The sequence below is a fragment of the Apteryx rowi genome, unplaced genomic scaffold (genome assembly GCF_003343035.1).
Source record: "Apteryx rowi isolate R43461 unplaced genomic scaffold, aptRow1 scaffold_54, whole genome shotgun sequence".
Taxonomy (NCBI): domain Eukaryota; kingdom Metazoa; phylum Chordata; class Aves; order Apterygiformes; family Apterygidae; genus Apteryx; species Apteryx rowi.
Window position 1 is genome coordinate 3,377,535 of NW_020450805.1, and position 16,853 is coordinate 3,394,387.

The 16,853-nt window shown below is 55.3% G+C and overlaps 1 protein-coding gene across 1 annotated transcript; it reads right to left on the bottom strand.

Moving 5' to 3' along the window:
* Nucleotides 1-1,909: 1,909 nt before the first annotated feature.
* NFKBIE (NFKB inhibitor epsilon) lies at nt 1,910-16,848 on the bottom strand (the record flags this gene model as incomplete). Its single annotated transcript, XM_026081222.1, has 6 exons — nt 1,910-2,420; nt 2,772-3,020; nt 3,342-3,430; nt 3,662-3,893; nt 4,495-4,597; nt 16,742-16,848. Coding segments are annotated over 6 exons (846 nt in total), but the record flags the coding sequence as incomplete, so codon positions are not given.
* Between the last annotated feature and the right edge of the window lie 5 nt (nt 16,849-16,853).

The window sequence follows — 16,853 nt, forward strand, 5'->3', positions numbered from 1 at the left end:
CCGCGGCGAGCCCTGGCCCCGCCGCGGCGAGCTCGGGGGCTCCGAGGGGCGTTTCGGGCGCTGCGCTTTCCCCGCCGTGCCCGGAGCGGAAAACACCGAGTCACCGAGGGGAAGTCACCGGGGGGGCGCGGCGGAAAACGCCCCGGGAGGCGTTTGGCCACGCAGGCCAGAGGCGAGACCCGCGCCGTGGCCGCCCGCCGCCCCGGCCCAGCCGCCAGCCCTCGGACGCGCGTAGCCGGTGCTCGCAGCCTCGCTCCAGACGGGCCTGACGCAGTGAAAACAGCGCTTGCAGTGCAGAAGCCCAAACAGCTCCTGTCGCCGCCCTGCCCTGGGGCCGCCCGTACCACTGCTGAGCCCCCCAAACCCCGGGCACCCAGCGAAGCGGCTGCTAACACCAGGCTAACATCAGCGCCGAGCCCTGCCGCGTGCAGGCTTGAGCCGGGCCCGGACAGGGACGAGGCTGTCGCTGCTGGCTGCGCTGGGAGCGCAGGGCCTGCTGCCAACAGCCCCTTCTTGGCAGCGCTGGCTCAGAGGCAAGGCCTGCTGTGTGTCCCCAGCCCGGCCGCCCTGCTCCCCCGTTCCCACAGCCCGCCGCAGGTGAGGATGTGGGGCTGGTGCCACCACCAGGTGGCCACCCAGCATATATTTTACAAGACACGCATTTTAAAAAAAAATTTATTAAAAAAAAAATAGTGCAGATCACCATTGCTTCTGCCTCTTTTTCTTCCCTTCCTGCATGACTGCAGCCCTGTCCCACCAGGCCACTCGGCCCTGCAGCGCCCGTCATTCCTGCTCAAGGCCACTTTGAGGCAAGTGTCCACTGTCTTGGAAAGGCAGCACAGATGTAGCACCGCATGGCATCTGGTCCTGGTAGGTGCTGGTCGAGGCCAGCAAGCAGAACATAGCTTGCTTGCAGCAGGGTTGAGGTCCTGCCAAACAGTGGAAGATGGAGGCTCAAAAAACTGGAGCAATCCAGGCAAGCGCTGCTGAAGAGACCAAACAAGCTTCAGGGAGGCTTGGGGGGAGCCCATGCTGTTTTCCTGGCAGCATTCCCTTGCATCTGTCTTTCCAAGGAGGGAGGAGAAAGAAGAAGGCTTGCTCTGGAGCATCTCAGCTGATTGCGCCATCCAGGATTTGCCCCAGAAAACAGCAGCTGCTCCCAGGCAGCAAGTGGGGAATTTCCCTGGCTGAGGTGGGGTAAGACACCCTCAGTGTCTCTGTTCCCACAACACCTTCGGTCGTTGGTTCCCTAATGCTTCTTCGCACGTGCTCCTCTTGCTTGGGGAGGGGGCAGGGAAGGGTGGCAAGCTGCACAGCAGGAAGGATGGGGAGATAACCCTGCCACCTCCTCAGCCTTCAGCCCCGAGGAATCTAAAGTGCAGGGAAGACCCATGCCCTAAGTTTTTAAACACCCTCTCCTCCCAAGCCGGGATGTGGAACAGGATCTTTCCACCTTCTTTGCCAAAGAGAAAATCAAGGCATGGTAAGGCAGAGAGGTGTCAGTCATGACAGCAGAAGCAGGAATCAATAACCTGGTCTTCCAGCACGTCTTATAGACTGTCTTCAGCTCCCATGCGAGAAGGCTTGGCAAGACAGCACGAGAACGCAGTGCCAAGTTGGGATCCCCCAGGGCTGGCCTTGAACACTGGAAAGGCTCTGCAAGCAGGGACTCTCCTGCCCTCCTTCCCATTTCTGTGTCTCCCTGCCAACCTCCACTGCAAGCAGTACCAGGACTCCTGCTCGCCTGCTGCTGTGCTAGGAAGGGAGCAGGACCCAAGGGTGCAGGCAGGCTAGGGCAGGATGGGAAACACCTGCAGCCCTCACACAGCCAGAGATCCAAGGTAATTTTCTGCCTCTCTGATGCTGCAGGGGAGTGGAGTTGGTTAGATCACATGAGACCTCAAGCACCCGCAGCAAGAACAAACATTTATTAGAGTGTTAACTCTCCTCACCCCACACTTATTCTGATAGTGTTCAGGGGTGCTGGAGGATGCTCCATCCACTGTACAGTGTGAAAAGCACTCCGTTCCTGCTCCTTCCCTGGGTAAGCTGGAGCCCGGAGACCCCTACAATTCAGCTCCATGGCAGGGACAGGAAATTCAGTCTTGCTGGTCTGCAGCACAGACCCTGCCAAGCAGAAATCCTAAATGAAATGATCCCCCTCTGTAGTGCTCATGGTGCCACCTTCCTCCATGTGGGAAGGCAGCCTGAGGCCACCAGGGGGGCAGGGGAGAATAATGTCTCCCAAGCTGGCCCTGTACCCACTGAACTGCAGGCAGACAATGTCCCAGCGGGCATCAGGGCAACAGCACAGAGGGAGGAGGCAGCCCTACGGGCCAAAGTTGTCCAGCCGCTCATTCAGAGCACACAACAGGCTTCCCCGAGATCTTCAGGTCGTCGAAGGGCAGCAAGGCGAGGAGCTGCAAAGGCCAAAGGTGCAGAGGTATAAGGATCCAGGGTCATGTCGCCACCAAGCCAGTGTAGGGGCCCAGAACTGCCCAGCCAGCCCTGCAGACTCCCGCCTCCCCAGGGAAGTGCCAAGAAAACACACCTGGGCTTTCCTTAGAGCTCAAGGCCACAGGCAGCCACCCCACTGTCCTCCAGTGCCAAACATGCACCCCGATGGGGGAGGCTGGGATGGGCATGGCTAGAAACTCCTGCGAGGACTTGAAGTGGAGCAGGAGCTCCCCTTTGTCTATGCTCCAAATCAGCTGACTCCTGCACCCCCTACATGCTCCCAGAGCCACAGGCCTCCCCGCTTGCAGACTCACATCGTCGTTGCCATCAGCGAGGTCCTGAGCTGTCTCATTCTCCATGTTCCTCAGCAGGGTGTCAGCCCCAGAGTGCGAGAGGATGGCRGCAATGGCGGCATCCTTCCGGCCCACGGCCAGGTGGAGCGGGGTGCACCCGTTATACATCTGGGCATCCACGTACGCTCCGTTGCGCAGCAGGAACTGAACAGCTCTGCGGTTGTGGCACTCCACAGCTAGGTGCAATGGGGTCTTCCCACTTGTGCCCTCCTGGAACAAGCAGATGACAAGGACATGGATGCAGGGTCCCCTCAGATGGGCCTCCCTGAACCCATCTGCACACCCTTGGCTGGGTGAAAAGGATGCAGGCCCCTGCCCTGACTGCAGTCATGCAACCAAATCTCCCCTTGCTACCTGGTAGCCCCTAAAAGGCCTTCCTCTCTGCTCCCTCAAAATCTGGCATTTCCAAGCCCCACAGCAATCCTGACACTGCCTGGCAGTGCCAGCCCCAGGGCTGGAGGGAGTTCACAGGACTGCAGATGCAAAAGGGAGCCTGGGTGAACAGCACCCCAGCACCATGCCCAACGTTACCCGAACATCGATGTTGGCCCCACTCTGCAGCAGCAGAGACATCATCTGGATATTCCCCTTCAAGGTGCTGATGTGCAGACAGGCTAGGCCTGGGGTGGAAAGAGAGGAGAGAGTGTCATGGTCACTGCAGGTTACCCTGGGGCACGCTAAGCCCAGCTCCGAGCCCACTCTGTTACGCACCCAGATTACTGCAGATGCAACATCCAGTTTCTGACCCAGACACGGCAGCTGGCCCCCCTTGCACACACACCCCACAGCTCCAGATGCATGCCTGGCACTTGCACCCACCACCGCAGGGCTGGGCTGCCCCCAGGTCTCACCTTGCCAGTTCTGGAGCTGCAGGTCCTGCTGGTGCCCACTGGGCTCGGTTGTGTTGTCTGGGAGGGCTGTGCCCTGCAGCAGCTGCTGGGCGCACTGCACCCGCTGCTGCTCACAGGCCAGGTGCAGTGGGGTGTTGCCATTGCGGTCCTGCAGGCCGGGGTTGACTCCCTTGTGGATGAGCGCCTGGATCACACTGGGCTGTTCCAGGTACACAGCTAAGTGGAGCGGGGTCTAGTGAGGATGTGGGGACCAAAATTAGGAAGTGGGGGATCTCCAGCAGGCCAGACAGGCTTGCTCAGCAATGCCAACCTACACAAACCACCACAGCAGCGTGGGCGGGCTGCTGTGTAGGAGTGGTTCTCTGTGCCAGGGCTAAGTGTGGCTATCGCAGAGAGGCCGCAAAGGTTTGCTGCCCAGCTGCTCCCCGCACCTCAACTCAGGGATCACCCATGCAGATTGCCAATCCCAACAGGCAGATCTTGCTGTCCTAGGTTATTTACTCTACCATGGTCATGCTGTGGCTGCTCCACCCTCTGGGGCATCTGTGATGTCCCAGGGCCCTGGCTGTCTGACACCTGCCCAGGCATGTATGTGGTAAGGGGCCTGCATGGGCATCCCTTTCACCCTGTGGTGCTGGGAGCTGTCATCCCCCTTTCAGGATACTTCCCACAGTCTTCTCCCCCTCCCCAAAAAGAGACTGCTCACATGGGACCTTCACCAAGCTCTGGAGGAAAGGGGTAGGGGAAGCCTTGGGGAAAGGACAGACAGATTTGGCACCTATTCAGGGAGCAGCCTGTGGCACCTGCCTTCCTTCCTCATTACATCTGCATACCTGGAAAAGGTCATTTTGGACCTCCAGCACTTCTCTGGGCAGCTGAGCAATGCAGCAGAGAGCCACATCTGGGACACAGTGGATAATGGCCAGATGAACCAACCTACAGAAGGGATAAAGGGAAGAGAGGAGGGAAGAAAAACCCAACAGTGATGAGYGTCATGATCAAGAGCAGAGATCCTCCAAAGCTGCATGGAGAAATAATCTCCCCACCTTGTCCCCAGTCATCTTCCCTTCCCACCAACTCAGAGCTCTGCAATCCTGCCCTCTCTCAGGGAAAGCTCAGTAGCAAGACAGAAAGGCAGCCTGAGATTTCCCCGGGCAGACCTTCAGCCTGATCGTCACAGCAGGATGTGACCCTTCTGTCCCCCTTGAGCAGCTATAGGGTCCTACCCTGACCTCACAACATACACAGGACGCAAACCTAGTGAGAACTGCCCAAAGCCAGGCCTCCAACCCGAGGAAGTCTGAAGAGCCCGGGATCTGTTTTGCAGAGCCCATGGGCTGGGCTTGGCTGCTGCGGAGGGAACTGGAGGCTTGGACTCTGGCAGCTGCTAGGGGAATTCCACTTCCCCTATTGCCAGCTACGCATGACACTTCTGCTTTCCCCTCTGCAAAGGCGTGCAGCAAAAGCTGGGCAGGAGCCTGGCAGCACTCCAAGATCACCTGCACAGCACAGTCCCCGTGCCAAGCTGTCTGCCAGTCCACACCAATTTCCTCTCCTCCACATCCTTCCCTTTTGGCACTGCCACAGCAAGGCTGGCACACAGCATGCCAAAGCAGAGGGACACCAGAACTAGACAGCCTCAGCATATTCAACTGAGCTGGGTGGCTGGCAGAGCGCTCCTTTTCTCCGGACATGGCATTCATGGCTGTTTGATGGTCCCAGAGCCTGGGGTCTCACAGCCCAAGGTTTTATTTCCAGCCTACCCTTCCCCTTCTCTGCCCCACCACAAGGCCCATGAGCCAGAGCCTGCAAACTGCACTCGTGTGAGTTTCACACCGGCCCTTGCTGTCCTCTGTGCAGTCAGAACAGAAGCGAGAGAGAGACAGAAGCGAGCTGGGAGGGAATTTCCAGCCTTGCACCATTAACCTGCTGAGCTCCAGCCTGCCAGCAAGCAGCCCYGTGCTTCTGTTCCCCAGCCTCCCTCTTGCCAGAGAGGGTCTCCACCCCGCTTCATCAGGGGAGCAACCCCAGCGCTTGCACCCAAAGGCAGCCCGACAGCAGGCCCCTTCCTCCCCTCTCCCAGGCTGCAGGCTGAGCTCGCAGGTGCGTGCAGGTGAGGGACGCCAACAAGAATGAGTGGGCGTCAGCTCCCGCTCTGCAGGCTCATGACAGAGATAAGCCTTGTGCTGCCTCCTCACTATGCTGGGGCCCTGTGGTCGCTTTTATCTCTGGCAAGGATCAGCTCCAGCCGAAGGCCGAGCTCTAACTGAGCTCATGCCACCCACGCTACTTGGCGGAGGCAGGAAGGTCTGAGGGATGAAGAGCAAGAGCTGTCAGCCTCGGCAGCCCTGGCCAGAAACCCCAATGCCAGGCTTTCCTGAGAGCCAGGTGCCACCTGCAACTGTGAGGGACCAACCAACATCCTTCCACACATAAAAAAAGCAATACTTGGCCCTAAGAAGGTGAAGTTGGGCTAGGGACTGCCTTCTAGCCAGCTGCAGGGGAAGGACATGGATTCGCTGAGCAGCTCAGGGGCCAGCTCCTCCAAAAATCCTTTATCTACACGACACACACTCCCTGGTGTGGGCTCCGCTCTTTGTCCGGTTGCTGCCTGACAAGGAAATGCAGCATGAGGAARAACAGGAGCAATTGCTCCTGGGGCAAGATAAAGTGGGTACCCTGCAGGTCACTAACCCAGAGCCACCCCACAACAGGGCAAGGGGGAGGTCCTGGCTGTAGGGCAGGGATACACAAGGTGAAGGGACGGGAGGGCCATATGGCCCTCAAAGGCTGGAGAGAGGTGGAAGGGCTACAGTGCTACGTCCTCCAAAGCATTGCCAAATGGTTGAGCCAGCACGTGGAACCCCAGAGACCCTCAGCCAAGTCCCCTTTTTGGCCGCAAAACAAACACGTTCCTCTTTGCCCTGCCTCCAGGGGAGAGGCTGTGCCTGAAAGGCTGTGTCCCCGGGAAAGCCCCAGGTCACGCAGAGGCAGGGAATTCCCCGCTGGAAGGAGAGGCCACCCACATTTGTCTCCGCAACGCCATGGGGTGCCCCCCTTGCCGCTAGCGTTCCCAGGGGCAGGGGGAGGGGGCCTGCGAGATAGGGCAGAGGCCTGGCTAAGGGGCCACGTGGACAGGAGGCAGCATCCTTCAGCAGGCATGGGGCAGGGGCCAAGCCGGAGGGCCCAGGGCTGGGCTGGCGGAAACTGCAAACTTACAGCTGCAAAACTTACATGGTGGCACAGCCCTCCCCCAATGCCTTCTCGCTTTTCCTAGCCCTGGTAAATCAGTACAGGGAGATTCCCTAGCGGGTTTTCGATCAGACAAGGCTGTGGCACCTGTGCAGAGGTGTCCTTTGCCCATGAACAGGGACTGTCCCTGTTCTTCCAAACCCACTCCCAAATGCCACGTGTTGGAGGAAGCTGCAGGATATGCCTTTTTTCAGGTATAGGACAGATAAGACTGCTCAGGCAGGGGACTTTCCAAGGCAATTCAGGTTGAACTTTAAGCCTCTGCTGCTTTCACTTTCCAGAGCCAAACTCGGCTCCCGGGGGACAGAGCTGCAGCAAGCGAGAGTGTACACTGAGGTCGCACCCCGCTGCAGTCAGCCTCTGCACCTCCATCCACCCCAGGAATCCCCCGGTCCCTTCGGTAGCTCCCCACATCATACCCACATCATCACATGGGGCAGGTGGGGCAGTCACACGCGCGAGGTAGAAACCCCAAGCAGCCTCCACCGTCAGCACCTCACTCTTCCTGGTTTTGGTGGCTCTGCAGTTCAACAAGGTGGCTGAGCGCCAGGAGATCTGGGCTCAGCTCCCAGAGCTGAAGCTGAGGACTAGCAAGTTTGGACATCTATGCTGCAGAAACATTAAAAGTTATACAACTGGTGACTTTTCCCACCCAGGCAGAGCTCAGGTTTTCACCTTGAAGCTGGGACATGCCTGCTTCTAAAGATTGGTTTCACCCCCCGTTCCTCCACTTCCTTCACCACCCAGACACAGCCTCCTCCTGTGCTCTCATTTCTGCATTAATTCTCCTTTTTCCTTGTTGCCAGGCCTTGACTTCCTGAAATGGGTGCAAGAGCCATGAGCTACTTAGGGGAACCACAGAGCAGCCACCAGAGTGGGATGAGCCCATTGTGCGTGTGTGTGCGTGCATCTGTGCATGCACGCACACATGGGGAGAGGGACTCTTTGCCATGGACAGATGCATTACAGCGATGCGAGCCAGGAATTCAGACTGTCTCTTGCTAACCTGGAAACCTCCTAACACCAGGAAACATGAGGCACAGATGCCATGTGAATCCCTGCTTTATCCCTGCCAAGGCTAGAAGCACAACTCCCATTTCGGCACAGCAGCCACAAGGCCASGCCATCATCAGACTGCTACCTGCTGGCATTCAGTGCTCACAGCCTAGCCACAAACCCAGGGGAGAGGGGATGGAGAGATCTCCATCTACTGCTAGACACCCCTCCTCATCCAGCCCCAGCCCTGTGCCTTTGCCAGAAGACCTCTACCCTGCCACACACCACGCTCAGACCTCTGCCCTTCCTTCAACCGCCTGCATGCTTCTCCTCTGCCTTGCACCACTTCCCTGCTCGCTCTCTCCCCACGCTAATGCCTGCAGCCACGGGGGGAGGGCAGTGGGGGCTTTTGGAAAGGGCAGCAGGGAGTTTTGGAAAGGGCAGCAGATAGAGGAGCTGTGGCAAGGGAAGCATGGCCAGCCTAGGAGTAGACTGCTGAGTCCATCCTCAGCTTCCCTGCTTGCTCACTAGCTCCATCCTGGGACAAGGAGACTCTTTAGTGCTCTGAATTGCAAAGGTCCGTGTATAGAGAGCAGCCATGGCAGAAGATGATCTACCCATCATCAGAGATATCCATGATCCTGGAGCACAAGGGTCAGAGCTGTCCCTGGAAGTGAACATGGTCCCAGTTCTGAACATGCAGCACTACCATGTCCGAGGTGGTCCTGGATGAGGCACAGCCCATTTCCACAGTGCTGTCCAACTCCCAGACTTGCAAGTGACCTGAATTGCCTGGTAGGAAAAGTGTCTATGTCTGCTGAGGGTGCCTGCAACTAAAGCCAAGGAGAACGGGCTAAGGGTGACACTCAGCTCTGACACACAAGCAGAACTGATGAAGTTACTTCAGTTCCACAGGTATTTCTCCTCCCTCTGGAAAAGGGGCTGACCATGGAGATCCCCCCATCCACAGGGCAAGGAACCTTGTCCCTCAGAGCAGCTTTTCCCTTCACCAACTCATACTAGAAATACSTAGGACATGGGATCAAGCATCCAACAGGATTTGCTCTGACTAATTTCTCTCCCTCTCCAGATAAGCTCACTGTCCACAGACCATAGCAGGAAGAATTTGCTCCTGACTCCTCACTTTCTCTAAGCAGATGGGTAGGAAATCTGCAAACAGTTCACACAAGAGAAACTTGTTAACAGGAGGAAATGGCATCAGCAGCAATACAGAGGAGAGATAGCAGAGAGAAAAACAGCAGGGGAATTCCGCACTAATCCTGCTCTCCCGTTCCAGCCCTTTAACCTGCCCTGCTAACTGCTTCCTTGGAGACCAGCATGAATCTCTGCCAGAAGGCTCAGCAAACACAGCACCATCCTGCCCTGCAGCCCCCTGCTAGCCCAGCCCTGGGCTCCCTTCCTCCCCCCATGCAAATGCAATTCTGTCCTGCTCTGTTAAAACTGTTCCAGCTTTCCTCTGACAGCTCCAAGGAAGCAAATGATCCCAGCCAGCTGTAGCCTTATCCCTGTGCTTTATGCTCCTGCCCTGGGTCTCCCATACGCACTTCTGCAGGTTCCTTCTCTCCTCCCCAGGGCAGCACACAGCTGTGATTTGAGGGGGGTTGGGAGGATGTCGTGGCTAGCAGGAAGCAAAGCCCTGTCAGCCAGAGCAGAGAGGGATTGCTCCCTGGTGACTACTTCAAGTTTTCTGTCTTCAGAGACCTCACTGGAAACTCACTGAAGCTCCCCAGCTCCTCTGGCAGCACTGCTGGAAAGACAGGTGGGGAGAGGCAGTGAGGTAGGAGGGGGGGGGGTCCAAGTGCCCCTGATCTCCAGCGTGGGAAGCACCACTCTGTTTCCCAGCCTGCTGCTCCTGGGGGCAAAGAGAGGGTTGGGAACCAATCAACAGAGAGGGGACACAGCCTCCCCCTTCCTGTGTCACCCTGCAGAGGGTATGTTCTGGGTGCTGGCAGATGAGGGCAGGAGGTGGTGGATGAGGGCTACTGGGGGCTGACTGGCAGAGGAGGCAATGAGATAGGGCAGTGGGCACCTTGTTTTTCAGGCACACACCAAGGTGGGAGAGGCAGAGGTGGAGAAGTGAAGGTGCCTCATGACTCACCCGCATACTGCAGCCCCTACCTCACAGCCTCTGGACTCTGCACCCACAGGTTTGAGCATTTTGAGCAGATGAAGGGCCCCAGATCACAGGAATACTAAACATCAGGTGCACTTGGACTGCCCTCTTCAAAACAAGGGGTCTGTCCTGCAGTGCAGTCACCAGAGGGATGGGGCAAGCCAGAAAACAGGTCAGCCCATCCCAGCCCAGGAGGATGGAGCTAGTTTCATGGACACAGGCTGAGAAGTGAGATGAAGGATTGCAGTAAAACCAGGAAACAACCTGAAAGGTTCACTGGCTGACACAACTCCATTTCAAACAGACCAGATTCCCCTTCTTGCTCATCAAGGAGCAAAAACATCTTCCTACAGTTTCTGTACACACGCAGGTATCTTCAGGTCAGAACAGCCTCTTTCAAGAGGACAGTGCCTGGACTTTGCCAGAGCCTGTACAACACACACTAACAATCATTTACAGCCCTGCATACTTATCCTCATTGCCACAGGATTTTCTTTTAATGAGGCACAAGCCTTGGGTCTAGGACCTCACAGGGCCCCCCTTTCACCCTTGCCTCTGCTCTAATCAGTGGGACTTCCCATCTCTGGGAAGCAGAGATCATCCCACATAGCTCACTGAAAGGAGCACAGTAACCACTTTTACAGCTCAGACCCCACATCCTCTCTTCCTACACAGTCAAATCTGACTCCTCTTTTATCCACATTGAATTTTTTAAAAAAGCAATTAACAACAACAACAACAAAACCAAACCTTTCTTCATTAATTTAGCTGAGCTCAGCATCCAAGCCCGCCTGCAGAGTGCAAGGACCCAAAGCCCTCCCATATAACCAGGCAACGGGCTTCTGCAACCCAGGGCATGGAAATTTCCAGCCATTCTTTCCTTTCCTTCTTGCTGAAGTTCCCTGTGTCTCTCCCCAGCTCCAAGGTAAATCTGTGCAGGCGGAAAGTTTGAAGAAACTTCCTCTAGGCCAGACTGAAGTCATCAGAACAGGGAAAAATCCCTACCTCAGAGGACCAATCCCTACCTAAGAGGACTTACCCATGTCACATCAAGTGTTATGCATGTGTGTGACCCTGCAGCATGCAGGAATTTCTGGCGTCTGGAGAAAACTCAGGTAAGAAGCTGCAGACAGGCATCCTAAAGGACCCTTGCCCAGAGCAGCCTGCATTCACTTTAAGTGGCTCCAAAGCCTTCCCTGCTAACCCAAGTCCTGACATGCACAGAGCAAGAGTCAACAGTCCAGGCAAAGGAAGCTGGACATGGCAGATCCCCTCCCTCCAGCCAGCCTCATGTTAAGCCTCATTTTCTTCTCTCCTCCACAACAGCAATGTGCTAAGGAGCAAACAGGGATGGACTCGAACTCCCTTGGCAATTGAAAGGGACAAGGAGCTTTCCAAAGCCCCTAAGGAAAAAACAAGAGAAGCAAAACAAGGGTTTCAAAATCTGTCCAAGCCACATTCCTTTAACCTCGTTTGCACTGAGTAGCTCTCCGGAGATCAGTTACTCACAGAAAAGGGTCCTGCCTGACATAAGACCCCAGAACCTGGCCCACAGAGGGGAGAGGCCACATTGGGTCCCATGAGGACTGTCCTCTGAGATAAGGGCTTCCTTGTCTGCATGCCTGCTCACATCTGGCATGAGGTCTGTGCCTCTTAAATGGTACCAGCTGGTGTCCTGCATGCCCAGTCTTGAGTACATGGGGCAGCGTGGGGAATGTGAAGCCAACCGAGTGCCCAGCCATTGGCACATGTGACCCACGGCCTCTGATACAGAGGCACCTCCTCAAAGCATGAGGCAATCACACAGCACATCTGACAGAAGGGCCATGCGCCTATTAATTAAAAGCAAAGCGGATAGACTCAGGCTGCGAGAATGCAGGCATTAGGCATGGAAAGGCCCTGTGAGACCATCCAGCTCCACTGCAGGACACCAGTCGCCAGTTCCCATTAACTATGACCATCCCACTGCTGGGCAGCCAGCAACAACCCAGCATAGCTCAGCAGAGGGACTGCCAGCCCTACCAGAAACAAGGAGGTATGCTCTCTGCGTTGGACTTCTTTAATCCTTCCCTAAAACTGTGTCCCTCCGATCCCCTGCTCTTTTCTTTTACAGTGGTTTCTCTTCTCTGCTCTCACATGTTGAGTTTTCCCCTAAGCCTGCGACTCCTGCAAGCACACATGCTGGGATCCAGAGGGTACAGAGTATTCAGCAACACCTGTATTCAGCAGGGCAGGCTCTGAGCAAGCAGCAACACAGGAGAAGACAGTCTGAATGGGGAAGATCTCTATTTCCCTGAATGGAGAAGAACTCTAGAACATGGCCACATGAGATGGGAGAGTTAAGGCTGGCACATGCTGGTCAGCTGTTAAAGGGGGCTCTTGGCCCTACAAGATGAGGCTTGATACTTGATGGCTACCCAAGCAGGCAAGGGCTCAGTGGGAAAGATCCCCTTCACTACCACAGTTGCCAGTTACCATCACTTGGAGGACAGCCCAGAACATCAGCTCTTGTGGAGACCAAAATTTACTTAATTAACTCTCCCTGAACCCTTGTTAATGCATCTCAGCCCACGAGTCACCAGCACGTGATTTTTTATCAGCAGACACGGCAGCACTTGTCTCTAGTGGAAGGAGGAAGTCAGGCTTCCTCTGCCACCCTCTTTCCCCGAGACACTACCCACCCCCTACACACATGTGCCTGACCAAAACTGCTCTGTCCCATTTTCCATCTGAAGGATGTCAAGATCTTTCTTCTCTGATTTGAGCTGGGGACCCCTGACCTTCACCCCCGCAGAGAAGCCATGCTACTTTGCATAGAGCGCCCCGTGCAGAAAGCAACCCCCCTTCCGCAGAGGCGTAGCGCCAAGCCTTTCGCAGCACAACGCGGCCGACTGGCTCAGAGCAAGACTACGCATACTGACATGTCTCGTCTACACCGTGCCTAGCTGCCCACTGCCAAGGAGTCCATCACTGTGGCATCAGGTACCAATGACATAAACTGGCGCATGGCCCAAGGACCAAGACAGCAAGAAAGGGAAACATGTTTTAAGATGGAACATATAGTTCTAGAGAGAGGAAGCTCAGTCTAATTTTCCACACTGATAAATCAACTCCGTCTCTGTAGAGCTGTCAGAGGCTGCCACAAGCCCTAGCGAATGGAGAGGTTTTCCCTAGTGCTGGAATGCAACAGACAATCCTGTCACATCCCATCCCACTCCACAGGAGCTGGCCCCACACCCACCCCTTTCCCAGGACACTGGAGCTCTCGTGCCTGGTGAGACCAGCAACAAGGGGGTTTCCTCGGTGACTCCTAACAAAGGTTGAGTTTGTTTGGAGTCCAGGGCACAATGATAACAAACTGCAGCCTGCCAGGAGTTAGCCATTCCTGCAGCTGGAAAGCCCCTCTCTTCACTTCCACACAAAGCAATCCCATTGGGATTCAATTCAGCAGAAAAGGAGCTGGTTCAAAAGGAAGAGATGGATGCTTGGAGGAGACAGCTTGAGGTTGAGGGCAAGGGAGCAACCTTCTGGCAGGGCTTGCTCTCTACCCTGCCATGGAATAACCAGGGTATTGCTGCCCTAAGTGCACCCGCCATCCTCTGCCTGTCGCTCCAGGTTTCCTCCCACTCCTTGACCTCTCCTGCTAYTCCAGCTCTGCTGATCCTGCTCCAAGGCTGATGTGCCATTGCCCAGTTACTACAGCTCTGAATTCCTCAAGGCAGAGAGACTACCAGTTGCGCTGGGGAGGGGGTGGTTGGGTTTGGGGTTTTAGCAAATGATTCTTGGAAGACGGCTGCTCAAACAGAGGTACCCACACATTTCACTGGCCATTACACCCACATCTCCTGTGTTAGCTAATTTCCTTCCTACATAACCAGGCCCCTCTAATTTTGAGGGAGGGAACAGTCAGTTTTAGCCCCATTGCTTCATCCTGCCTCAATTAACGTTCTTCTCCTGCGGAGGTGGCAGGAAGTAATCCAAGGAAGATCCTGTTGAGACTTTAACTGTCTGAGCACATGCTTCTCCCCTCTGCCTTCACCTTGTGTACTTCTGCCATAAGTGCCAGACTGAGAAACACAACCCCCCCCTGCACACGTCTCGAGGAGGCACAGGTAGGCAAGTCTGGGGAAGCTATGCATGTTGGAAGGGTAGTGCAGATGGGCAGCCAATACTTTCATCAGCTCCTTTTGTGCGAGTGCAGTGCTCCTCTCCACTCGGTACCAGCAGGGGCAGCTGGAGAAACAGGAACTACTTGAATAAACCCCGAGCTTTTTGTATTTCCAGAATTACAATGATTACAGGGAAGTGTTATTGCCCAAGTCTGCTGAAAAAATAATGATACTATGATTCTAAGCCTTGTCTTGGATCTGTCTTGTGGCAGACATTCAAGCAAGGCACACAAAGTAAAGTGCAGCTGACCAAGATGAAAAGAAGTTGTCAGGTCTGCCTCTCTAGATGAAAAGGAAGTGGCCTATGGCCATCTGATCGCTTTTTTCTGGAGATCTCCAATCATGTGATGAGTGATTTTTCCTTAGACTTTAACATTACTATTAGCCCCAATCTGTTTTTGCATAGAAAAGTGGCGGCAGTTCAGGGAGATGTTGGATGCTCACAGTCCTATTCGCGAGTGGAGTGGTAGATGTTCAGCATTGCTAAATATAAATGCCGCCTACCTCTCCCACAGGGTCAGGAGACGAGCCAGGAAGAGAAGAGGCAGAAGTCCACAACCTCACCACGCTGACCACAAGAATATGTTCTTTTCCCAGCACAGGGAGCAGATCTCAGGAAAGCAGACTCCCTGCACTGACCTCCCTAGCCCCAAGTTGTACAAGCTGCACTAACAGCAGACTTTTCACTCCCTCCCTCGCTCTTTACAGATTTCCTGTTCTAAACTGCACTGTACATGAGGAAAAACAGAAGAGCGACTGCAACCACTTGGAAAGCTCTCTGAAAGCCTCTCCTGCCTGGAGTAACTAAGGCAGCGCCAATTAATGTTTCCCTAGTTAATTAGATGCTTGCATTATGTTCTAGCCAAGCAAGTCTGACAAGCAATGGGTTCAGCCACCTTGCGAGACAGACTCAAACAGGAAAAGCATCTCCAAACAGCTGCATGTACTGGGCTCACTAAAGAACAGAGAGTGGTGAGCCTTGGCACAGCATAACATAACATAATGGGACCGGGGGGCTTTCCTGCAGCATTACTTCCACCAGCCTAATTAAGACCTGTGGTTCTCTCTGCGTGCACATTGGCTCTGGGGTTACAGCTGTGTAAGCTAGCGAATTTTCCCATGCAGAGGAGCTGCAGAGCCAGCATATAGATAGGACAGCACTAGAAAGCTATCCAAGTGCACCACTGGGGAGTGTGGGAGGCTGCGTTTAGTCTAACCTTGCTTGCTGTGAGACTTCCAGCCAATCCTCTGAGCAGATCCCACAGTGAACATTAATGAACTAATTAGCAGATGTACAGGTTCCTTGCTAACCAGGAAGTAAACACTTGGGCTTGCTCCCATCTCATCTTCAACCTGAGAGGCAAATGTGCTCTGCCAGGCAAGGACATAGTCTTCTTGAAGCTTCTGTTTAAGCCTACTGTGTGGACACCACTAAATTCATCTGTCTTGCTTGTGTTAGTGCCTCTTAGTTTCTCTTCCTCTTGCACCATTACTCAGTATTCAACTCTGGCCTGGGTTTGGGTCAAAGCTTTGCGTTTCTCAGCTGCGAGCACATTTCACTCATACTCTGCCCTCATTTATGATTAAGATCTTCCGTTGAGGGAATGTACAACAGGAAAGAGACATGATTAGCTGAATGCAGTTACCAGAAGCCAACCCAAATACCTCCAATATGATGTTTCTGCCCTCAAGAGGGCATTATGAATGCGGGAAGCCCCTCTCATCAAGAGAAACTTGTTCTCTCCATCACAGAGACTCAGAAGGGCTGCCCCTTAGCAGAGCGTGCATCACAAATTTGCAGAGAGCTGTCCCTCAGCTGGCGGGTAGGCAAACCAAGATGATTTTGACCAGAGAACACGTAGTTCACAGGTTGCTCAGCTGAGCAGCATCTGTGGGCCTAGCAGAGCTGTCACCAGGTCTTGCTGTGCATAGCTGATCTTGTTTTGGGTCTTGCTCACATGCCATCTCATACAGACAAGCCAGCCCCATTGGTGATGAAGTTTTGCATCCTCTGGGGAAGGGGGGGGGGTTTGATTTGCTCCCACGCCACCATCCAGTTGCTAATAGCCTCATAGCAAGTGCAAATTGGCTTCCTCCAGCGGGTCCGTTCTGTGACATGTTGCCTGTGCCCTGATAGCACAGAGCAGGAAGAGGAGCAGGGTTGCCTACCCCTGCTTGCCCCGCCGGACCTGCTTCGGGTGACTTGTTGGTTATCCACCCAAAGCTATGCCACGGAGCCGAGCACCTGTGCGTGACCCGAAACAAGAGGCTCCAGGCCAGGGGATGGGGGAGCCTTCCACAGCCTGGCCGGCTGGGTGTTCCTCGGGAGAAGCCAGCAGCTGGGGACAACTACAGATAAAGACCTCCTTATCTCTGCGGCACCGGCTCCCAGCTAGCAGCCGGGGGGGCCAAGCCCAGGGCTGGCAGGGGATGGAGGGCGCCGCTGCGGCACCGGCAGGAGAGCAGCGGTGCGCAGGCACCCGCGGGGGCAGAGCGGAGCGGAGGGCAGGGTGCCCGGGGCTCACTCACGTGTCTCCGTCCTCCGAAATGTAGGTGAGCGCCTCCAGCTGCTGCCGGCTGAGCCCCTCCGGCGGCGGCGGCGGCGGCGGCGGCGGCGGCGGCGGCTCGGCGCGGCAGGCGG